Source organism: Microtus oregoni, unplaced genomic scaffold, assembly GCF_018167655.1.
Source record: "Microtus oregoni isolate MIOR12 unplaced genomic scaffold, Mior012 000016F_ref0000370, whole genome shotgun sequence".
NCBI lineage: Eukaryota > Metazoa > Chordata > Mammalia > Rodentia > Cricetidae > Microtus > Microtus oregoni.
This window is the reverse complement of record NW_024543075.1, coordinates 3,473,322-3,498,015: the sequence shown is the minus strand read 5'-3', so window position 1 is coordinate 3,498,015 and position 24,694 is coordinate 3,473,322. Positions and strand designations below refer to the sequence as shown.

Here is a 24,694-nt window from a genome sequence, read left to right as displayed (position 1 = left end):
TGCATTTTCCTAATGATGAGGTTGTGTAACACGAGGGCCTGCTTGTTGGTGTTTCTGTCTTGTCTAGTTCCCACAGCCAGTAAATCCCAAAGAAAAACACACAGAGGTCTACATAAGTTATAAACTGATTGGCCCATTAGCTCAGGGTTCTTATTAGCTCTTGTAGCTTATATTAACCCATTATTCTTATCTATGTTAGCCACATGGCTCAGTACCTTTTGTTTTCCTATTTTGTTGTGCGATGTTTTTTACTCTTTGAACTCTTTTCGGGGGGCTCACCACCCAGCTCCCAAATAAAGCACACATAGAGGCTTAGTCTTAGTTATGAATGCCTGGCCTTAGCCTGGCTTGTTTCTTGTGGGTCAGAACAACATTAGCTCTTTGGGTTGTCCCTTCTGAGTGAACCTGAGGCACTTTTAGACTTTTGTTCATTTTCCATCCTACAAAAGACAGATTTCCTTCTTCAGGTGTCAGTGTTTAGTACTAAGGAATGGTTTCTGCTTGGTTGTTGCTTGGAAGCAGCCTTGGTCATTTGTGTCTCGGGGCACCATAGCCCTTGTGGAGAGAGCATTTGGAGCTTTTCACTAGACGGGATGCAACATCCCATTCAATGTGAACTGATTTGGCCATGCCAGCTTCTCTTCAAGGGGAAACAGGAAACAGTATTGAAAATAGCTAACACTGTAAACTTCTCAGAAGGTATGGGCCAGGGAACCAGTGTGGCTCTTCTAAGGGTCACGCAGAGACTCCTGAGGATGGTGCCTGTTATCCATTCACTTGTTTTACAGATTGTGACGTCGGCATCAACAGATCTTCAGGATTATACTTACTACTTTGTCCCAGCTCCTTGGCTGTCAGTCAAACTTCTGAGACTACTGCAGTGCTACCCACCCCCAGGTAATGTTCCCTGCAGTCCTTCTAGGTGTTTTTTTTTTTTTTTTTTTTTTTTTTTTTTTGTTGTTGTTGTTTTAATAGCACTGCCTCCCAAGTAGCATTCTCCATACCCCTTCCTTGGTGCACTGTGCAGCCCCTACTCCATGACAATTCACTCCAGATTCCTCATGAGGGAAAATTTAATTCTTCAGTTGATCAAAATTTTGTTTACTAGATTCCCAATCCCCCATTTAGTGTTTCTCTGTGTAACGGCCCTAGCTGTAGACCAGGCTGGCCTCGAACTCAAACAGATCTGCCTGCCTCTGCTTCCCGAGTAGTGGGATTAAAGGTGTGCACCACCACTGTCCAGCCAAATATCTTGTTTATTAGATTTGAAAGTTTATTAGGAGGTGCTTCAGAGCGACGTCAAGTTAGTGAAGTGTTGGCATGGCAGACACAAGGACTTGAGTTCAATCTAAAGCACCAACTAAAAGCCAGGGTTAGTGGTACATACTTGTAATCCTAGTAGCAGGGAAGCAGAGACACGAGGATCTAGTGTAAGCTACTGGCAAGACGCACGACCCAGTGAGTGTCCCTATCTCAAAAATGTAATGTGGATGGAATGTGAGGCTGACCTCTCCCACATGTGCATATATCCACACACAACTACTTGAGTACCACACATAAAATTTATTGAGTGCTTTTGTTCTGCTGTTCTCTTTCTCCTCCTCTTTTTCTTGTAATAGGTTTTTGTTTGTTGTTTGTTTTGGTTTTGATTTTTTTGAGACAGGGTTTCTCTGTAACAGCTCTGGCTATCCTGGAACTTACTGTGTAGACCAGGCTGGCTTGAACTCACAGAGATCTACTTGCATCTGCCTCCCTAGTGCTGGGATTAAAAGTGTGCACCACCACCCAGCTGCAATAGGTTTTTATTACACAGCCCAGACTGTCCTGGGATTCACTGTAATCTTCCTCCCAGGTGCTGGGATAGCAGCCTCCTACCACTGTGACTCGAATTTGCTCTCTATAGGTTTTTGCTTTACTAGTTTTTACATTTACTTTGTGTGTATATGTATGTAGTACATGGGAGTGCATGTACTACAACATGTATGCGGAGGTCAGAGGGCAGTTTGTGGGAGTTGGTTCTCTCTTTCCCCATGTGGGTTTTGAGGATTGCACTCATTAGGTTTAATGACAAATGCCTTTACTCACTGAGCCATCTCACTGGCCCTAGTTCTGTTCTTACTGAGATAGGGTCTTATGTAACTCATTCTGGTCTTGAACTTACTATGTAGTCTTAAACCCCTAATCCTCCTGTCTCTGCCTTCTAAGTACTATGAAACAGGTATGTACCACCATGGCTGGCTTTAGTTTTTGCACAATTTTTCCTTCTGCTTTGAACCAAATTTAAAAATTTCTTTCTATTTATGTTTCTGTATATTTTTTCTATTTTTGTGGGTAATAATAAAAACTAGTCTCCTTGCCCCTGAAGCTTCTTAGCTGTTTTGCCCATAATCCTTGGATTTTATGACTAACATACTGTTGTCTCAGTGGAAGTACTTTCTGCCATCTGAATCAGAAGCAGATGTGGCTACCACAGCTGCTCTGTCTCCACCTTATGTTTATGACACTGGAACAGAGAGCTGTTCCATGGCAATTTACAAATGCTCCCTGTCATATCTGCAGCTGGGAATAACCGTCAAAGGCACCCACAGGACAGTGTGTCAGAGGCTTCTTGCTAAGGTGTGGGTTGGGCTGGTGGGATGAATGGCTAGGAGCCCAGCCGACAGTTGTGTCTTGCCCAGAAGACCCTGCGGTGCGTGGCCGTCTGACTGAGTGCTTGGAGACCATCCTGAACAAGGCTCAGGAGCCACCCAAGTCTAAGAAGGTCCAACACTCAAATGCCAAGAATGCTGTGCTGTTTGAGGCCATCAGCCTGATCATCCACCATGACAGGTGAGCCACTATCAGCAACACATCACTCTCAGAGATAGCAGACAGAGGCTGGCGCTTGGTGTCTATTGTTTGTGCAGATGGTGACAGGTGACTCCTCACACTTCTCCAGCTCACGTGCCTTTTAGATACTTTGGCTGTGGCAGTGTCCCTAGAACTGCTGTGTCCCTGTCACCAAGAGACTTCTCTGAAAGGAAGGGACACCTGTGTGGCACATTCCAGTTTTCTGGGGGTCTCCTGGGACAATGATAGTGATGACTCCCAGCCCCTGTAGAGGGCCATGGATGGGTCACAGGCTGTGGTTGTCTTATACAGCACAGACTTGCTTTCTGCTCAATCCTGGTGGCATTTTCTTATGTATGCCTGTGGCTCTGTGCTCTGGGTCTCTGCCAGAGGTATGAGACTCGGGCACAGCTGTTTTTGCTACATCATTTAGATAAATGTTACTGTGGCAGAAGCAGTCTGTCAGACAGGAGCAGGGTTGAGAATGAACTGTTAAAAACAAATCTTGCAAGGTGAGGAAAGTCTTATTTGTTCTTAAGAAACTTATATGAGGAGGAATTGTGATGGTTTATCCTGAGTTCTCCATTAGCCTTCACCACTCACCCTAGCCTGGTCCAGTTTCCTGCACAGCCCTGCTCCAGGCTGGCTGTTGCCCTAGTCACTTTTCTGGACACAAGCTCTTCCAGAGCTTTCTAGAGTCCACTCTGGAGTAGAGGATATCCTGCAGACTCACTGGGAAGTCTCATTGTAACCCTTTTTACAACAATCCTTCATTGTGCTCCTTCCTTACAGCACCCCTTCTTCTCTCTCACTTCTCACTGCACTTCTCCACTCCCTCCTTACAGTGCATCTCCTCTACTGTGTCCTCGTCTTGTAGCTCCCAGCCCTCCCTGACTGTATTCTTCTTACCATGTCCCTTGTTCCTTGCAGCGAGCCTAACTTGCTCGTCCGTGCCTGCAACCAGCTGGGCCAATTCCTGCAGCACCGTGAGACAAACCTGCGCTACCTGGCTCTAGAGAGCATGTGCACGTTGGCCAGCTCTGAGTTCTCTCACGAAGCTGTAAAGACCCACATTGAGACTGTCATCAATGCCTTGAAGGTGTGCTCCTTGTTGGTCATGTGTGGATGCCAGAAAATTGGGAGGTGCCTCCTGTAGGCATAGATGAGTTCCTTCAAGCTGTTTGGTTTGGATCCCAGGGTGTTTACCTGGTTCCTGTCACTTGCAGACATATGGGGGGAATGCAGCAATTGGGTGAGAAATCTGTCTATATTCCTTCAGTGAAGTCCTGCCATTCCCATGGACGTAGCACCTGGGAACAGAGTTCTAGCCAAGCACATTTACCTGAGTTTGTCTCTATTGTGACAGTCCTGTCCCATGGGATGAATTCATGTGACACCTGTCTGGAGTCCAAGATAGTATAGTTCAGTACACATAAGTAGTTTTCTTTGGTAGAAAGAGGAAATATTTTGTTTTTACCTCCAGGAAGCTTTACCTTTTACAAAGCAAAATTCCTACTCAAGGATTTTAGATTTTTTTTAAGAATTAGAATTCCAGAATTTAAAGAGCCTAGCTGAGGTTACCTGTTCTCATACCTGCTTCTGGGTGTGAGTAACATTGCTGGTGTGCTTCTCTGGCACGGCTCACACTATACACTGTACCTGCTTGTTAGGCTAGTTCATCAGAGAACTGTGGATTCACACTCTTCATCTTGGTGAGTCTTCAGCTGTAGGGGAGCAGGTCTGGCCATGATCTGTGTTTTGTGTAACTCAATAGGCATTTGGTGCCTGTCTTAAACTTGAAGTTGTGTTCTTCCTAGTCCTGATTGATCTCTTTTCTCATCATTCCCTTTGGTCATAAAGACAGCTCTCATCTCAAGCTGTGCTAACTCTTGTTAGGTTCGTCTGTCCTGCCCTGGGTCATCCTGCAACTGTTGTCGACCACTGCAGGGGGGTTACAAATACCTGCATCATGCTTCTCAAGCATTGTGTGCAGTAGCCACCTGGAGAGGGGCTCAAGAACCTCCCCTGGAACCAGCTCCCAGGCAACATGGAAGGTGCTAGTTTGTACCCACACAATGGAGAGGCCTTAGTGGTTACCTGCTTATTAGGCCCGAGTGTAGCCTTAGAAGAGCTGGTCAGGGAGGAGTTTATCTTGACTGGACTAAGTATGAGGGGACTGGCAGTCAGTTGTTTGTGGGTTCCAAGTGGCCTAAATTGTTGAGTCCCATATATTGATAGTAAGGGGCCCATTAAGGGACTTTGAGATAGGGGAGCACCCAGCCTGATGGGGACAGTGCTATAGGGTGCCACAAGACAGCTCCTATGGAATAAATAGATGCTACCTTATGGACTCTCATATAGCAGTGGATAGGCACTGTCCCCCAACTTGTGCTTTGTAGGAGTGGCTCTGACTCTGCCTTATTTCCCAGACGGAACGAGACGTGAGTGTACGGCAGAGGGCAGTGGATCTGCTCTATGCCATGTGTGACCGCAGCAACGCCCAGCAGATTGTGGCTGAGATGCTGAGCTACCTAGAGACGGCTGACTATTCCATCCGAGAGGAAATTGTGAGTCCTGCAGCCTGAGGGCTGTCCAAGCTGCTCCCTACTATGGACATGAGTTCCAGTGGATAATTTTTGGATGATTTTCAGTGCCCGGCAGGCTTACATGAGTGTCTATGAGACGCTACATAAAAGATTCCTTGGTATCAGCTTCCTCTCCCTGACCTTCCAGGGTGGATATCTGTTAGTGCAGGGTGTAATCATCTGTGCCAAGCAAGCGTGAGCTGATTTCATGATGGAAAAATTCTCCAAAGTGGTTAAGAAAAATAAAATTATGAAATCCACAGGTAAATTGATGGAGCTAGAAAGAAAATCATTATTCATTCATCAGTTGATGGGCGTCTTGGTTGTTTCCAATTCCTGACTGTTATGAATAGAGCAGCAATGACTATGGATGAGCAAGTATCTCTAGGTGTAGGATATAGAATCCTTTGGGTACATACCCAAGAATGGTATAGCTGGATCTTTTTGGGGTTTTTTTGGGACATTCCTTCATTACGTATCCCTGGCTATCCTGAAATTCTATGTAAACCAGACTGCCCTTGAACTCACAGAGATCTGTCTGTGTGCCGTAAGAGTTCTGGGATTAAAGGTTTGTACCACCACGCCTGGTTTTATAGCTGGATCTTGAGGTAGATTTATTCCTAGTATCCTGAGGTTCTGAGGAACTGCCACACTGATTTCCTTAGTAGCAGTATAAGTTTACACTCCCACCAGCAATGAACAAGTACTCCTCTTTCCCTGAATCTTTGCCAGCATGCACTGTCATATGTTTTATTGATCTTGGACGTTCTGACTTGGTTAAGGTGAAATCCCAAAGTAATTTTAATTTGCATTTCCTGGATGGCTAAGGATATTGAACATGTCTTCAAGTATTTCTTAGCCAGTTATATTTCATCTTTTGTGAACTGTTTAGTTCTGTTTGTGTTTTGTTTTTCATGTATTTTAGATGCACTCTATCAGCTGTGTTACTGGTGAAGACCTTTTTCATTCTGTAGACTGCGCTTTGCTGGAATGGAGGTGTCCTTGCCATATAGAAGCTTTTAAGCTTCATGAGGCCCCATTTATTCTTGGTTTTAGTGTCCATACTGTCAGTGTGAAGTGACACTATGACCAAGGCAACTTTTAAAATAAGATATTTAATTGGGGGCTTGCCTTCAGTTTCAGAGGGTTAGTCTGTGCACATCATCACGGTGGGGAGTATGGTGGCAGGTAGACAGTCATGGCTTCTGGAACACTGAGGGCTCATATGACTTGTAAGTTGTAGGCAGACTGGGCTTGCCATGGGCTTTTAAAACCTCAAAGCCCACCCCTAGTAACAAGCCTCCTCCAACAAGACCACACCCACTCCAAGACCTTCCCAAATAGTTCCACTAACTAGAGACCAAGCATTCAAATGTAAGAGCTTATGGGGATCATGCATAGACTCATTCAAACTACCAAACTTTGAGGGTTCTATAGAGTCAGGGAGGTAAGGTAATGCAGGGTTGGGGTATGGCTGACCCCAGTAGATTGTTGTGAGTGTTAGCACTTTGTCCTAGGCGCAGCTCTTGTGCACAGTTGCACTGTTGTGTCCCTGAAGTTGACCAGTTTTCCTCACTTGAGTCTCTCTGGCCCTCTTAAGATCTGCTGGAAGCTTTCTGTCCACCCTGCGATAGGTCCTTCTGCAACCCAGCATAGACTGTGTGCCAGTCTGTTCTTGATGTGTTCAGTAGTATCTCTCTGAGGGCCCTGTCTTCTTTGCAGGTGCTGAAGGTGGCCATCCTAGCTGAGAAGTATGCAGTGGACTACACTTGGTATGTGGACACCATCCTCAACCTCATCCGCATTGCGGGCGACTATGTGAGTGAAGAGGTGTGGTATCGTGTCATCCAGATTGTCATCAACCGTGACGATGTGCAGGGTTATGCTGCCAAGACAGTGTTTGAGGTATGGTGGGGGAGGGGTGCACACCCTCACTAGGGGCAGTGGAGGGGACAGAGATGGGCTCCAGGGGTGTTGCTTCTCGCCCTTTTTTTTGTCCCAGTGGTGGTTATGCCTTTCTTGAACTAATGTCCCCCACCAAGCAGCAGTTTCCTCTCATCCTAATCTCCAAAAGCCTATTAGGGCTGATGGGGCTGTTGAGCGACTTACTAGCTGTCCTGTGCATGAGGGACATCATCTCAAGAGTCTCTAGGGATAGTCACTGGTCTTGCTGCTGGGTCCTCTGCTGTTGGCACTGCAGCCAGCTATAGGAAGCCAGGGTTTGCCAGGGCTTTAGGGGGAAGCTCTCACTGACTTCAGAATATACCTTGCAAGGAAGGGCCTGTGTGTCTGCTGTGGCTTCACTTCATGTCAGCTGCCTTTTTTGTGGCATAGCTCCTGATGTTCCTTGTTTCACAGGCATTGCAGGCTCCAGCGTGTCATGAGAACTTGGTCAAAGTGGGCGGCTACATCCTGGGGGAGTTTGGAAACTTGATAGCTGGGGACCCACGTTCCAGGTAAAAGACCCCAGGGAACCAGGTGTATGCACTGCACTGGACTGCCCTGCTCCCTGTCTACACTGCTTTGACGTCCTGAGGGAGGAGGAAACCCTTACACTGGAAGCTGGCAGTATGCCCTCCTTAAAGAGGCACTGCTTTAGCATAGGGTCCCCACTGCAGGTGCAGGCTGAACACAAGACAGCACATGGGACAGATGAGATAGTGTGACTCCCCGTCTGTGCTCTCTGCCCCTCTCAAGCCCTCTGATCCAGTTCAACCTGCTCCACTCCAAGTTCCACTTGTGCAGCGTCCCCACCCGGGCACTCCTGCTGTCCACCTACATCAAGTTCGTGAACCTCTTTCCAGAGGTAAAGGCTACCATTCAGGACGTGCTGCGCAGCGACAGCCAACTGAAGAATGCAGATGTGGAGCTGCAGCAGCGGGCTGTGGAGTACCTGCGACTGAGTACTGTTGCCAGCACTGACATCCTGGTGCGGGCTCCTGGCTGGGCTGTTTGGTGCTGGGGCCACTGGGCTGGTAATGGGTGCCAGAATGGCCACACCAACTTCTATTCCTTCCAATAGGCAACTGTCCTGGAGGAGATGCCACCCTTCCCTGAGCGTGAGTCCTCCATTTTGGCTAAGCTGAAGAAGAAGAAGGGCCCGAGCACAGTGACTGACCTGGAGGAGAGCAAGCGTGAGCGAAGCATCGATGTGAATGGGGGTCCTGAACCTGTTCCAGCCAGCACCAGTGCAGCGGTGGGTCCCTGCCACTGTGTACCTGGTGCCCATCAGGGCCTCCGTTCCTAGACTTGGGAATGACAGTCCGGGTGTCTGTGAGAAAGATTGTGGGTAGTCCAGTGGAATCCAGCGCTGGACATGTGGTCAGGACAACCTATTCTATGAGACCAGTTTTTAGCTTTTTGGGGTCAGGTGAGCACCTGTGGCTCTCTGTGGTGGACTTATTTTAGACCCAAGACTACACACTTCTAGAGGAGACCTGGTGTGTGTTCTTCATAAATTTAGAATTGCTTGCCTTTTTCCTCTTGGAGGTTTCCCTTAGTGACTGAAGTAGAACAAACTTCCCCTTGATGTGACACAATGGAGCTGTTCCTGTGGATGGAGGAACACAACATCTGATGGTCGTTGGTGGGAGACACCATTTGGAGAGCTTTGTTACTGTCTTTTAACTAAAACAGGGCTAGAAATGTGGTTTTGTGACCACCTTTGCCCTGGGTTGCTGTAGATGTGGTTCATCAGATGCTATAATCCCAGGCTTTTCTAGTTCTTCTTTGGCCAGCCTCTCTGTGACCCTGTTCCCTTTGGAGGGGAATATGTGTTGCTTTGTTTGGTAGCCCTTTTGAAAGAGTTATGCAGCCACATGAGGGGACCCAGGAGCTTACTATGTCCCCAGCCTCCTTATTTCCTGACCAATAGCAGCAATTAAGACTGTGCCTGGCCTAAGGTCTGGCAAGGCTGTCACTCATACCTTTGCCCCTTACATGACAAAGACTCTGGGTGTCTCATTTGTTTGAAATAATATTCATACACATTGTCACATGCCTAACCATGAACTATAAAAGCACAGCATATTGCATCTGTTTCAAAGAATAAAGATTTTGGCTTCCCTGTTAATATATTTCTACACTCAGCATTCTTTGCTGAGGCCCACTCTGAGTTCTGCCCCTACTTGAAGGAGTTTCTGTGGCTGGGACAGACTGTTGCCACTTGTGTGCAGGGTACTTGCAACCACTGGGCACCCGCTCTGTCTAAGATGTGCTCTATTAGAATGGCTTCAGGATCTAGTTTCCTGATGTTTGCCTTGTGAATGACCAATGGATGTTCAAAAGTTATTCAAAGTAACTCTTGAACACAGGGTCTCATTCCAGGAGCACCCCACCATTTATAGACTGGCCTGGGGAGCTCTGTGGACAGCACACAGGTGTGTGAATTGGCCGTGGTGTGGCAGGGCACCTTTGGGTAAGTCAGGTCTGTGAATGTTAGGTATTGAATGTGGGGTGACAAGCTATGCCCTTGTCCTGAGTGATACAATAATGACTTCAAGGACTCCTTCTCCTTGCTCTCCTCTTCCTTCTCTTCTTTTAAGACAGGGTTTCTCTGTGTAGCCTTGGCATTCCTGGAATTTACTCTATAGACCAGGCTAGCCTTGAACTCAGAGATTCCCATGCCTCTGCCTGAGTGCTGAGCTTAAATGCATGAACCACTACTGCCTGGCTTCAAGGGCTCTTTTCTTATGCTTTTGCCTGGACTGAAAAACAAGGGTTTGTAAGAAGTGTATGTGCTTGTTTATCTGCTTCTTTTCATAATGGAAGCAGACTTAATGCTGAGCCGAGAATGCATCCTAGCAATCTGTTTGCTTACCTTTGCATCTTTTTTTTTTGCTTTTTTAAATTTTACAGGTTTATTAACTAAATTTGCTCTTTGATAATTACACACATGTGTATAATATATACTGATTACTCTCTTCCCACCTCTTCCACCCACTTTCCTTCCTGCACGTTTCTTTCTTTCATTCCTGTCAACAGTCAGTTGTGGATGAGAGAAAGATTCACAGGACTCTAACCCTTGCTGATGAGCTTTTGGCTATTGATAGATTCTGAGAGAGGTGGAATCTTCACTTGTGCGTTCACTGCTGAGCCCACCAGGCTCCAACAGAGAGCTCCACAACCTTATGTAGATGGCCCTTATTAAACTCAGTAGACCACACACCAAAACTTTTCTCTTGTTGTTTGTTTGAAACTAGGCCTTCATATTGTAGCCAGGAATTCATTGTGCAGCCTAAACTGGCCTAGAACTTGCTATGTAGCATTGGATAACCTTGAACTCCCTATTCCCCTGTTTGCACCGTATGCAAACCTTACTGTTTTTGAACAGTTGACAGTAATGTGCATGGACTTATTTCTTAACCCCTGTATTTCAACGTTTTTGGTGGCAAAACATTTTTAGAACTTTGTCGTTTTGCTCAAATAGCATTTGTGGGAAAATGCAGACGACTTTCTAGTTGTATGAAATTATGATGGTATAATGAGGTGAATGTCTTCATCTGAACTCATGGGTAGGCTTATTTTGTATGTGGTCAGCAGCTCTCTCTTGCTGGTCTGTAGTTTCTGGACTGCTCCCTGCCCCCTTCCCCAACTTCCTTGTTACTTGACCTGGGAGTGGACACAGGGCTGTGTGAGTCTTGAGCATCCAAGGATCCATGCTGATGTTCCCTTTTCTTATCTTCCAGTCTACACCTTCTCCATCAGCAGACCTGCTGGGTCTGGGAGCTGCTCCCCCTGCTCCCACGGGGCCCCCTCCCTCTTCTGGCGGTGGGCTGCTAGTGGACGTGTTCTCAGACTCAGCTTCTGCAGTTGCACCTCTTGCACCCGGCTCCGAAGACAACTTTGCCAGGTAGCCCAGTTTCTGAGTACTGCCTGGGTGGCATGGTGGGAGCTGTACCTCATGGGTGATTCTGTGCTTAGTCCCTAACACCTAAAGTACTATTAGAGAGGGGTCTGGTGTTCTTGTTGAGAGAGAGCATGTGAGTGCCTGTGCTTTTCTTTGGAGTCGGATGGTACCCTTGCTGTTTCTTTTCTTTGACATTTGATAAATACTGAGCTTATTTCTTCCCACTTATCCCTCCACCCCCACCTTCATGTCCCTTGTGCTTTCCTCTCTGTCAGTTTGGTTTTTTTGTTACCCTCTAACAGATACCCTTTTAAATCCCCTTCCGTGCTGTGCATAGATAGCTGCCTTTTCACCATAGCCTCAGGCACCTGCCTGGCTCTTTCTTGCTTGAAGCAGGAATCCTGACTACTCCTTCATTTCTTGGCTGCCCAGACCCAAACAATTATATAGAAACTCTATTAATTACAGTTTGCCCCACAGCTCAGGCATATTTCTAGCTAGCTCTTATATCTTAAATTAACCCATTTCTGTTATTTTGTATTTTACCCCAAGGCTTGTGGTTTGTTACCACTTACTTCTTGGGCAGCTACATGGTGTCTCCCTGACTCTACCCATTCTCTCTCCATGTCTCTGTTCAGATTTCCCGCCTGGCTTTACTCTGCTAAGCCATTGGCCGAAACAGCTTTATTCATTATCCAATAAAAGCAACATATATGCAGAAGGACATTCCATATCATCTCCCCCTTTCTGTCTAAATAAAAAGGAAGGTTTTAACTTTAACACAGTAAAATTACATATACAAAACAGTTATCAAGAATTATAGTTACAATATTTAGTTCATTTGCATTTGACAAATTAAGGAAAATACTCTCATCTATTCTATCTTTGCAAGTCTAAAGTTTTATATATAATTGATCCTTTATCATAACTAAGATAAACTATAACTGTCTGTCTTCAACTCTTCAAAGACCCCAGAAGGATATAATATTACCTAAGTAAACAGGAAATGCACTGTAAGTAAGCAACTTCCAAACTCTAGAATTGACAGAGACATCTTACTGCCTGGATAGTCAGTCACCTAAAGTTCTTCTGTATTGTTGGTGCATCCATCTTTAGCCCACAGGCCCATAGTATCCAGCAAATTTTGCGTGAAACAAGAAATTTAAAGATCTGTTCTGTAATGGCAATATTCATCAGTTGCTTTCTTCTGTGTCCTGCAGAATGTCAGGCAGTTTCCTCTGTGAAGTGAAGCAGGAACCCTGAAGGACCATTTTCTGTGGGTCCTGTATGTCCAGTTTATACAGCATACCTAATCAAGCAGTCCAAGCAAGAACCAAATGGCTAGCCTTATCACATTGAAGGCAAATTCTATAACGAGTTTCTTCACTGTTCACAAACCTCTCTGAAATAGTCAGTGCTGCCAGAAGCAGACATGTCTCACTGTTGAGAAAAGTCTTAAGTTCTTAAAACATTTTAAATGCTGTATTAAGTAGATCTTTGAAAGGTTTGAAGAATATTTAACTGAAATATATCTCTATATATCTAGATGATTATCTATTAACCCGTATTTCTTAATTATACATTATATATTAAATGAGCTGCATAAGCATAATATCTTAAACAAGAGTAGAAATATACATATGCAGAATCTCTTTTCCAAGGTAACATATCCTTTGACTCAAATTTTGAAGTCAGGATACCATTAAAATATATATGTTGGTTTTTCTTAGCAGCCTGTGCAATGGAATGTCTTTCTGTACTTAGCTCATTAACAGTCAAAAAATTTAAAGAAAACACAATAATAAACATAATTCAGATTTTTTTGTGTATTTTCCATCTTTACATGGCTTATTTTTCTTTACACTTTTAATCTATGACTGTACTTTTTATATTACTTTTACTGTTTCTTTAAAACTTTATTTTTTATAACTATTTACTTCTTTTTTACATTGTTTATACTTTTTCGTCTCTCTTCTAAACCTGACTCTGCCTACTCTATATATCTTTGTTCAGATTTCCCACCTGGCTTTACTCTACTAAGCTACTGGCTGAAACAGCTTTGTTCATTAGCCATTAAAAGCAACATATCTACAAGAAGGACATCCCACATCACTTGCTGACTCCCTGGGTCGAGCCCCTTACACGCTCACTTACATGCCCCTTGTCCACCCACTTTCTCTGTTTTCCACTTTAAAAGGTTTAGAATCGCCTTCCTTCTTGTTGGCTGATTTTGCCAGCTTCCCTTGCTGCTCCTTACTCCGCTGTATCCTGGTTCATGGCTGATGTGAAGCTCCACACTTGTACCCTCCAGTGGCAGTAGATTTTGTCTGGGGAGGTTAGAATGAAACCTCTGTTTCCTGCCTGGAGATGATACCAGGGTTCTTGTGGTTTTAGAGTTTTAATTTCCTTGTATTCATTTTGCACATGATCCTTCCTTCCTGTTAGGAAATGTGTGTTTGGAGCAGGCTGTGAACAGACCTCTGATGGCTTGAGAATTGCTGAGCTTGGTATTTTACAGCTGTGGAAAACCCAGCTTCCTAGACCCTTGTTGAAGGGGCAACATGGGGTTCAGCTATGTACCCTAGTTTTTACAGGGTCTGTATCTAGGAGTACTCTAGCTTTGCTTTGTTACTGTTACTCCATGACAGCCATGGGCTGTGGGTTAGTTACTCCTTGGTGTCCTGTGAAGATGGGGGTAGGGAATATGGGTGTTAGTTGTTTGCAGACTTGAGTCTTCCTGTGTTGGTGTAAGGTTCTGGCTTGTGCTGTCCAGCTCCAGTAGGTCATGCACTTTTCCTTATCCTGACCTACTGGTCTGATCCTTGATACCATCTCTTTAGGTTCTGGGACATTTCTTCAGGATACTACACTGTGCAGGGATTTGCCTGTCTTGACTTTGATGTGGCCACACAGGGTTACCACATGATGTTTGTGTAGTGCATTGTGGAAGGACCTGTTGCTTTGGGCAGTGCAGCATGCATGAGGGAGGTTGCATCCTCCATAAGCTTAACATGACTGTTTACCTATGAGTTCCCTTAGGTCAAGTGCAATCGAAGTGACCTTTTGGAAATAGCCAGCTGGACATTCATGGTTGGCAGGGCTTCTTTATCATTTGGATGATAGATTGATACCCAGATCTAAGTGTGTGAGCCCCATAACTTCTGCTTAGGCTCCTTGAGTAACATCCAAGCTGGGCCTGAGTAGAGTGCTGGCCTAGGGAAGTGGGCTCTATGCTAGTGTTTGAAGCCCAGCCACATCCTACAAGAGAACTGTCATTCTCATGTGCGCTGTTATATGTTCTCAGAAGTGTTGGAAAAATTATCTCTTATACAGAATAGACAGTGTTTTATTTTGGGACATTTCACTGTTGCCAGAACTGGGCAGACAGTGTTGGGTTGTAGCTGGATGACTTGGAAGAGCTGTTGGCATTTGGGCCTATGGTATGTTCAGAGGGTACTCTGTTTCCATTGTTCTTGTGGCACAGTGCAGAGTGGGAGCTGTAGAGCTCCTCTGCCCTGCGTGCCCAGGCACAAGGGAACAGCTCAACTGTAGAAAAGTTGGCTGAGCTGATTGCTGTATGATCTAGGGCAGAGGTCACTCAGCTTGGTCCCTGAGCCTATTCAAGTGTGCATTGAGACCTTAAGATGTGCTGTCACATGTCACTGTCTCAGGCACTGAAAATCCAACTGCACCCTCTACATATTCCCCATTCCTAGCTTCCTTACCCCAGATCTCCCTGGGTGATAGTCACAGGTGACACCATCTGTTTCTGAGTGGCACCTGAGGAAGCTTGCCACCAGATACTGGCTCTAGCTCCAGCTCTAAAGACTGGGATAAGAAAGATCCTTGAAGCGCTTCACTTTGTCTCTCCTGTCTCCACAGAAATATTTTTGCTCCAAAATACTGTAAACCCTTTCTAACTCTGCTTGCTGCAGGTGGCTCTGAGTGATGCTTCACTATCCTTTTTTCCTAGGTTTGTTTGTAAAAATAATGGTGTGTTGTTTGAGAACCAGCTGCTTCAGATTGGACTTAAGTCTGAATTTCGGCAGAATTTAGGTATGTGTTTTACTTAATGACAATTTCTTTAAGAAAAAAAGAAATTATGAGAAATAGCCAAGCATGGTGACACACAAATGTAACCTGTTGAAGCCCGTGTGGGTCCTACATAGATAATTCTTTTCCCTAACTGGGACTGTTAGGGAGTCGCTAGGAATAATCAGACACAACTTACACAGTCATCATGGAAGGGCATCTCAGGGTCTTTTCTCCTGACGATCTCCCAAAGATTTCCCACGTTTATTCTCCAAACAGCTTATATATCATCACATAAATTGAGCGGGAAAACACATTAGGCAGTCTCCTAGGCAACCAGGTAAATGGACTTTAGTCATGTCTGCATTCTACCTGTGTGCTAGCTGTCACGTAGGCCTGAATTAGCATCTCTATAAGACTTCCTCCAAATTACCAAGAAGTAAGCACCAAACATCCTGACCAGCTAACACCTCTCCTCAGGTGACCTACATTTCTAACAAAAGAAAGAAAGGAGCAGTACATCTTTGCTATTGTTACGCAGAGACAGCTTGTCTGCAGAGCTACCCGACCACCTCAGATCGGGCTTATGGCTTTTATGCCATACAGAAATATGGGCCCACAGGAACCCCAGCATTTGGAGGCAGAGACAGGAGATTTGCGTGTTTGAGGGCACTCTGGGCTAGATAGCATGTTCCAGACAAGCCAAGGTTACATAGCAAGAGTTCCTTCAGCAGCAACAACAACACCAAAAAACAAAAATTTAAGGGCAGGTATGGTGCTTACATCTTTAGTTCTAGCACTTGGGAGACTGAGACAGGGGGATTGTCATTTGTTCCAGGCTAACCTTGGTAATAGTGTAAGATCCTGTCTAAAATAAAGTAATTTTAAAAAACCAAAAAGAATTAGGGGAAATTATATAATGAGAAATGTTTATAATCTGTGCACTGACTAGTAACATGGAAAATTGGATGTTGGGGATAGCTATACATTACTAAGCTATGCGCCTAGCATGACTTAACTTATATACACTTTACCACAATTAAAAAGGAAGGGAATTTTCTTGAGTCATAAAAGAAAACATTTTGCCCACCACACTGTTGGAGTTACTACTAAGGTGGATTTGATGTCTGTTAAAAGGGAGTAGACCTGCCCTGCAGCCCTGCAGCCCTGCAGGATTCTGGGGACCAGTAGCATTTATCTGAGAGATGCCAGGCTGATGAGACTGCTCCCCTGTGTCTGGTCCGACCAAGGCTTTGCCCCTTGTCATGGTGATTTCACCAGGTTTGGTTGAGGAGGGAAGCTAAACTGTTTTTTTCACAACTTTTAGTGTTTGGTTTCCTTTCTGAACTCCAAGGGTGTAAGTGTCAACAGGATCTAGCCATTTGGTACAGGGAGCATGTCCTGATTGGTCACTGTAGGGGCATGGCATGTTAGAAGGACAGTCCTGGCTGTTAGTATCACTGAGTGAGTCAGCTGGTAGACAAAAGTGGAGGATGTATGGTTGGGTCTAGGTGCCTTCAACACAGGGCAGGCCCTTCCTCAGAGGGCTCTGCTGTCCTCCTGACCTTGTGTCTGTGGTTGTGGTTCTAATTTACAGAAATGTGACTTCTACCCTTGAGTAACTACATAAAAAGGAGGCCCAAGGGCAGGTGTGAGGGGCAGAAGAGAAGATACCCTCCCATCCCCATTTCCCTTTTCTCATTCTGCCATGCTATTTTTTATTTGGCTTTTGTTTTGTGTTTGAAACAGGTTCTTTTTTTTTCTTTTGGTTTTGTTTTTCCTAAACAGGGTTTCCCTACAGCTTTGGAGGCTGTCCTAGAACTTGCTCTGTAGATTAGAGTGGCCTTGAATTCACAGGAATCTGCCTGCTTCTGCTGGGATTAAAGGCGAGAGCTACCACTGCCCAGTTTATGTACCCCAGGCTGTCCTCAAATGTTCTATGTAAATGAGGTTGGCCTTGAACCCCTGATCTTCCTGCTTCTACCTCTCAAGCACTGGGATGACAGGCAAATGCTACTTTGCTTGCCTGCTATGCTACTTTTAAACTAGAAGCTTAATATAGTGGCCTGTGTTTATAATCCTAGCATTTGGGAGGCTGAGGCAGAAGGGTTGTCATGTCAGGGCCAGCCAGGAATACATTGAGAGTTCTAGGCCAGAGGCAGCTATATAGTGAGACCAAACCAACTGTTTGGTTACACACACACACACACACACACACACACACACACACACACACTTGTTTTTATATTTTAGCAATAGTCATAGTTTACAATAATATATCTAACTGGGAATTGCAGGGGCCACTTTTGGCTGACTATTCATTATAAGTGTGACATAATGTGTTATAAAACAAACTATCTCTGTTTCTTCCTAGGCCGAATGTTCATATTTTATGGTAACAAGACCTCCACGCAGTTCCTGAACTTCACTCCAACACTAATCTGTGCTGATGACCTTCAGGCTAATATCCTTGTTTATCTCTAGGGTCTCAGACAGACAGACAGAAATTAGGGTTAGAGGAAGTTTGGGGGGGCTGTTTTTGTTCAAATGGCAGTGTTTTCCATATGGCAGTCAAACCACGGCTTTCCCTTTGAGTTGTCCTGTTGGTGCATCCGATACCACCCACACAACTGTGCCTTTCATCTTGTTGTGTGAGTCACTCTCTGCTTGTTTTGCTCTCCTGTGGATATCATTTGCCCTTTACTCTGTGGGGCAAAGTGATCCTGTGGTAACTAGCCAGTATGGAGCATCTCGTGCTTGCTGGGCTTAGGTGTTATTTGGCACATCCTTTGCTCACGTAGAGGATGGCTCCATGTAGCCATCAGGAATGGTCAGGAATGTTGGGTGGCTGCAGCTGAGGGGCTGTGAGAGATGGACAGCTGGGGTCTGCTGCAGTGTGCAGACCAGGATCCACAACGGCCAGGGATGCGAACCTTGGGCTCAACTCATAGTATGTAGAACAGTGGGTATCATCTTTGTAGTAGATCTGTGTTCAATTGGAGATGATATATTTAAGTAAAAAATACTGGGGTAGTGTTTAGGGATGTGACTCAGTGGTGGAAGGCACACTTATGAAGTATAAGCAAAATCCTAGTTCTATCTCCAGCATTCCCCTGTTACACACTCAAAGGACTGATGCATACAGAACTACTGTCTATGTGTTTCTTTTTCGTGGGATCATGAGCTGTGGGCACAGGTTGCCATGCAGAATGCAGAGGGAAGCAGAAACTGCCCAAGTCTAGTTATGATTCCATGGATCCTGGATACAAAGGTGTTTCAGTGAGCCTAGAGGCTCCAGTTCACATGTTGCAACCTCTGGCTTGCAGAAGTGCAGAGCTACACTGATCTGTAAAGCCTTTGAGTTAGCAGGCATAGCTTCTACTAACTCATAGCTTCTACTGAGCACAGCAGGAGTCATCACAGTTCCAGAGCTCACTTGGGCAGTGTCAAGGCCAGTATGCAGCTAGTGTACAACATCCAAGGTCTTTTAGAGAAAGGGATTAGTCAGATACATAATGACTGTGGGTGGTCTGGGCCAGTGGGACATGTTGAATGGTGGAAGGACAGGCTGGCAACAGTTCTGGGCCTTGATTTATGATGCTGGCAGAGTGGTTTATAGGGGGCCCCTGCTGCTTTCTATTGTGGGCTGGCTGTGCTATTCCCATTTTCCCTGCCTGCCTGGACTCCTTAATGTGCTCACATCTGAACCTGCAGACCAAGCCTGTGGACCCAACTGTGGATGGGGGCGCACAGGTGCAACAGGTGGTCAACATTGAGTGTATATCTGATTTCACAGAGGCACCTGTCCTCAACATCCAGTTCAGGTGAGGGGTGTACGCTTCTTGTGCCCTTTCCCAACCTGTGTGCTTCTCAAGGGCATTAATTAGTTACTGCTGTGCATGTATGCAAAGTCCTGCCAGACCTGGAGCTTCCAGAAGATGGGAGCAAGTGGAGAGGGAGGAGGCTTCTGTGACCATGACATGGCACCCATAGGGTTTGAGTCTCCTCTGTGGTCTGTGGGCTAAGCTATTTCTGACCCAGGTGATTTTGTGGTGAGACATGGAAAGGCCTGCTTCCCGGGAGGCAGAGAGACAGGCTTTTTTGCTGTGTAGACAGAAGTTGTCTGTCCCGCCTGGTCCTGCAGCCATTCAGTCCCAAATACACACATTATAAACTGTTTGGCTTATTAGCTCAGACTTATTATTTACCAGCTCTTACAACTTAAATTAACTCATAATTCTTATCTATGTTTAGCCACATGGCTTAGAACCTTTTCTTAGTAGGCATTCTCATCTTGCTTCCACTACGTCTCTCGTGACTGCCTTTTCTCTTCCCAGAATTCTCCTAGTCTAGTTGCCCTGCCTATATATCCTGCCCAGCTACTGGCCAATCAGCGTTGTATTAAACCAATATGAGTGACAAATCTTTACAGTGTACAAGAGCATTAGCCTTTAGCAGTGCTGTCTGCTGATGCTGAAAGGACAGCTTGAGGGACAATGATGGTAGCTGGTGTGGAGTTAGACTTCTGGGTCATGGCATGTAGTCTTACTTTTAGTCATCACAATGGTTCCTTGTTTGGGGAGCTACAAGGCTAATTGATTTGATAATCTGCTTGGGCCTGTCCTGGGTCTTCATTTGCCAAAGGAGTAGGACTGAGAGGAACCAGTCCTTTGACACTTGGCACAAAGCAGTGACTTTGGTCCCTTGCTCACCTGTGAATGGCATAGACATGGACCGTAACGGGTGGAGGATGTGGCTTAGCTCCTCCAAGAATACTGTTGGTATGCAGTCTTAGTGGCTGTTGTTGGGATGGGTGGCCACATGGCCATTCTCTAAGTTCTGAAGACCCATGAACTGAAACATTTTGACCAGGTATTTGTTCTCCATAACATGACTCTGTTGTTATAGGTATGGTGGTACCTTCCAGAATGTGTCTGTTAAGCTGCCCATTACGCTCAACAAATTTTTCCAGCCCACAGAAATGGCTTCTCAGGATTTCTTTCAACGTTGGAAGCAGTTGAGCAAGTGAGAGGGCTGTACTATGGGTGGAGAGGGGAATGGGGCTGACCTCGGACAGGATGATCTATGGGTCTCTGCATGGTTTATAGTACTAACATGCTGCTTTTTGTAGTCCACAGCAAGAAGTGCAGAATATTTTCAAAGCAAAGCATCCTATGGACACAGAGATCACTAAAGCAAAGGTAAAGGGTTGTATGGCGATGTTGCTGAGGCAGGAATTGTGACCAGTGCATCCTGACCTGCCTCTTCATTCTGTATAGATTATTGGATTTGGTTCTGCACTCCTTGAGGAAGTTGATCCGAACCCTGCAAATTTTGTGGGTGCTGGCATAATCCATACCAAAACCACCCAGATCGGCTGCTTGCTGCGCCTGGAACCAAATCTGCAAGCTCAGGTGAGGCCTCCATAGCAGGAGGATGAATATGATTGTGTTGTTTTTTTATTTTGGTGAAGTTTATTTATGGAGACACTCAGATTCTAAGTGTTGGTCATATGACAGTGCAGACACTTAGACAACAACTGGCCATCAGAGCACATAGATTTCCCTTTCCTCACAGAAGGCCTGGCATGCTACCACGTTGCCCATGTAGTAGCCTAGCTCTGAGTTGTGTCTGCCCAGCTCTCCTGGTGCTATCTTGTTCTTCCTCCCTCCTTGAACGTGGTATGCATTGCTGCTTGCTTCAGTAGTGTTGTAGAAACTCCAGTCTATGTATTCTATTGATTCTGGGTACTTGTTTTCACAACACTTGAGTGGTTTGGGGAGTGTAATGGTCATCTCTAAGGGTGCTGCATAGTTAACTTGATGAGAAGCTCTCAAGCTTGTTGTGTATTGTGGTGCTTCCCTATAATCTCAATACTCAGGATGAGAAGGCAGGAGGCGTAACAGCTTGCCAACCTGGGCTACACAGTAAGACTGTGTCTCAGAATACAAAAGGCTGACTCCCACCTCACTAACATCCATCCCCCTTTGCTGCAAACACTTGCTTTTATTAGACTTTTCTATTTTTACTGGTAAAACTGATGCTTGGTGGTGGTGGTGGGGCTTCTGTGAATGATGAAGCCTGTACCACAAAAATACCTAAGAGCCTGGGGCTCAGTGCCTGCTCACCCTGCTGCTCTCTATTTCAGATGTACCGACTCACGCTGCGTACCAGCAAAGACACCGTCTCTCAAAGACTATGTGAATTGCTGTCGGAACAGTTCTAATCCACAAGCCAGAAGAGCAGGCTTTTTGTTTGTGCGTCTCTCTTGTCTCTACCGTTTGTCTTTGTACCGCACTGCAGATAAACACCCCTTGTCTGAAAAGCTGCCGCTCAAGGCACCTCCAGTCGTACTCCTACAGCCAGCCCTGTGGGTGTGGAGGGGATGCAGGACAGTTTGAGAAGGGCTGCAGCAGGCCTGCTCCATCAAAGAAGGGTGCCTGGACCTGGAAATTCAAGGCAGTCCCGTGGTTCAACTACAAATTAAAGGGAAATTAGAAGTTTGAATGAAAGTGGAAATTTTGTTCAAATTTTATTAAAATGCCACTGACTCATTCTCAGAATCCAGAAACAGCGCCATGTGCTTATAAGGTTAACACAGGGCTATGTGGCCATGCTGGATGGTAACAGCAGTGGCCTAGAGGTGTGTGACCACATGGGCTGAGCAGAGCTCTTGGGGTTTGCTATAGCACTACCTGATGGTGCCGAAAGGCTTGTGTTTATGACTGTCGGCAAACTCCATGCCCCATTCATGGCAGGATCCTGTGCCTAGCATACCAGTGTTCTTAAAGGGACAGCTTAAACATTTCACTACTTATTTGAGACCTTAGGTTTGCAGCATGGTGGGTAGAGAGGTTCCTATTGACTTTGGAAAACATGGACATCACCCATCTTTTGTTTTTTAATGAATGTGCTGTTCTTATAGTACATTCTGGGGACTTGAAGGTTAATGGGAGAGGTGGTGAAGTGATAATTCATAAAGTGTGCTTCTCTCCAGAGGGTCTTAGTTGGTGCCCCAGTATTGCACTCTCACTTCTGTGAAGCCCTTGTGGTTGGGTGGGAAAGGGAGGCCTAATTGCAGTATTGAAGTGAGAGGCAGGGGTGAAAATGGCAGCCCAGGCAGGTGCTCTGCTAAGAATGCACTGGACTTCCTAGCTTGAGTACTGGCGGCTCAATTGTTAGTTACCCTTTTGGGGGCATTGGACTGTATGTGTGGCCCATCAGGGGAAGAGCATTGACCATGTCAGAAGCTTTGGGATACCGGGCTAGAGCCCTGCACTCGGTCTTGAGATGATGCCCGGGATTGCTGTGGATCAGCTGTACAGGCTTATCTGTACTTACACAGCAGTGTTGATGCCCCTTGCTCACTTGGAGCACTAGGTGTGGTCACATATGCATGAGGGTTCCCCCCCCTCCCCTCAGGCTGCCAGCCTGCCATGGTGGATCTGAGGATAGTAGCAGGGTTCCTGTCCACTCAAGCTTCTGCAGCCCCACTCTGTACAGCCCGGGTAGTTAGTTCAGAACAACCAACACCTGCTATGCTGACCCTTGTGTTCCATGAAGCCCTTAGTCTGGCTGCCATTTGTTGTGATCCATATCTGCCACGGCACAGGCTTGTGTCGCAGGAGGATGATCTAGCTGTGGCCACAGTGAGCCTCTGGAGTTCTCTTGCTCCAGTAGCTAGACATCGTGGCTCTCCATTACATGCAATCCACACACGGCTGCAAGGACCATGTTGAGAGCTCAGTCTGTGTGGCTGTGGCTTATGTACCATGTGCTATCCAGTGATGGTGTCTAGCTTAGTAATGTCCCTGCACATGGAAGCTGCTGGGGCACAGGCCCACTCTTTGTAACTCCTGGGCCTCCGTCAGTACAGTGTGCTTGTTCTCAGAGGAAAAAATAAATAAATGCTAGGACAGGAAACTGGAACATTTGTGTGATCTTTATGGGGAGTGTCCGGTACTGGCCTCAGTCCTTGCCCTGTGGAATTGAGTACAATTCAGAACCAAGGACTCTCAAGTGCTACTTGCCTCTAAATTCAGGGGTACCTCAGGAAGTGATTGCCCTAGCTCTGTCTGTGTGATGCTGGGTGTGTTGAGCCTAGCATGGGTCCATATACTACCATAAGTCTGTGGCTACAGTTCACTGAAGTCTGTGCCTGGAAGATTTGATCTAAGCACATAGGACCCATGGACTCAGGACTTTTCTCCCTTGCCCCACTCTAGGGCTGCACATGAGAGATGGTCCTTGCCTGGGAAGCCTGGAAGATAGTGGGTTTCATTCAGCATAGACTTAGCAAAATCCTGGATGGAAGTAGCTCAAGACCAGTTCATTTCTGTCTTAGCCCCACCAAGCACAGTCCCAGGTCCTGATGACCTGCTCTGTGCAAATATTTGTGACATCATGCTCAGGATCCTGGAAGAAGACAGCAGCATGCATACACCAGGTTCTGCCTTGAAAAGAACCAGTTTATTTGGAATCTGCTCATTGTTGGGTGATGGCCTCCTGTCCAGCGGGTACCAATGCTTTTACTTCTCCCTGACTCTGGGGAGACCTTTGCTTGTGCCTCTCTGGTGCTTATCTTGCTGCCTGCCCCTACCCAAGGTTCATACTCCTGCATCTTCCTCCTGTTATTCCCAGTGTCTCCCCAGGTACCCCACCCAGTCTTCCCAGCACCTTCTTTGGTGCTCTGATCTCTTGGGCATTATAGCCAGAGGCTGGGAGGTGTATACAGGTGGACAGGAAATTCCCAAGGCATCAAAGGTTGAAGGGATGTGAGTAGTTCATTTCCACAGAAGGTCTGTTTTGCTTGGTCAAGGTCTGCAGGAGGTAGATGGTAGGAGTCTTTGCATGACAGCTGTTGCTCTGTTTCTCCGCTGTCTCAGGGTGAGCCATGTCCAAGGTCTCTTTGAGGCCATGCCGGTGGCCAGTAAGAGGATTGCTTGTTACAGTGTTGGGGAAGTATCAGAAATGGCTTTTGCATGTGTGTCTGTCTGTTTTTGACCCCCTTATGCCCAAGAAACCAGTTGTTATTTAGTCCTTGCATTGCTGGGGGCTACATGCACAACTGCTGAACACTTGGAGGGTGAGTGTGAGCTGCTGACCTGGTGCATTGGGATCTGGACAGGGCAGGGAGACTTGCTTCTCATAGGTATTGAGAGGCTGGCAGCAGCCACAGTAGGTCTCCAACTGCAGGGTGTCGGTATTGAAACTGCCAAGAAGCAGAGAACAGTATGGTCAGGATTGGCCCTCTCCCTCTAGGCCAGTCCCGAAGTAGAATGGATACTATAACTGATTTGTAGGCCCTCTGGAGTCAGCACTTGCTCATGGGCAAGGAAAGTGTGGCCAGAATGAACTGCCCAGAGCAGTGGTTCTCAACTTTCCTAATGCTGTGACCCTT

General features: G+C 46.0%; 1 protein-coding gene across 2 annotated transcripts in view; it reads left to right on the top strand.

Moving 5' to 3' along the window:
- The window catches only part of Ap2a2 (adaptor related protein complex 2 subunit alpha 2), a 67,123-nt gene extending 43,900 nt beyond the window's left edge, over positions 1-23,223 (top strand). The window contains exons 7-22 of one of the 2 annotated variants that reach the window (XM_041666336.1): positions 789-897; positions 2,679-2,829; positions 3,760-3,928; positions 5,259-5,396; positions 7,137-7,319; positions 7,773-7,870; positions 8,112-8,343; positions 8,437-8,610; positions 11,102-11,265; positions 15,236-15,318; positions 17,669-17,758; positions 18,995-19,118; positions 20,203-20,319; positions 20,426-20,495; positions 20,574-20,708; positions 21,443-23,223. In XM_041666336.1, the coding sequence (XP_041522270.1) occupies positions 789-897; positions 2,679-2,829; positions 3,760-3,928; positions 5,259-5,396; positions 7,137-7,319; positions 7,773-7,870; positions 8,112-8,343; positions 8,437-8,610; positions 11,102-11,265; positions 15,236-15,318; positions 17,669-17,758; positions 18,995-19,118; positions 20,203-20,319; positions 20,426-20,495; positions 20,574-20,708; positions 21,443-21,520 (2,115 nt within the window). In that variant the 3' untranslated portion in view covers positions 21,521-23,223. The remainder of the gene's footprint in view (positions 1-788; positions 898-2,678; positions 2,830-3,759; positions 3,929-5,258; positions 5,397-7,136; positions 7,320-7,772; positions 7,871-8,111; positions 8,344-8,436; positions 8,611-11,101; positions 11,266-15,235; positions 15,319-17,668; positions 17,759-18,994; positions 19,119-20,202; positions 20,320-20,425; positions 20,496-20,573; positions 20,709-21,442) is intronic. The other variant, XM_041666338.1, reaches the window with a different exon arrangement.
- Positions 23,224-24,694: the final 1,471 nt, after the last annotated feature.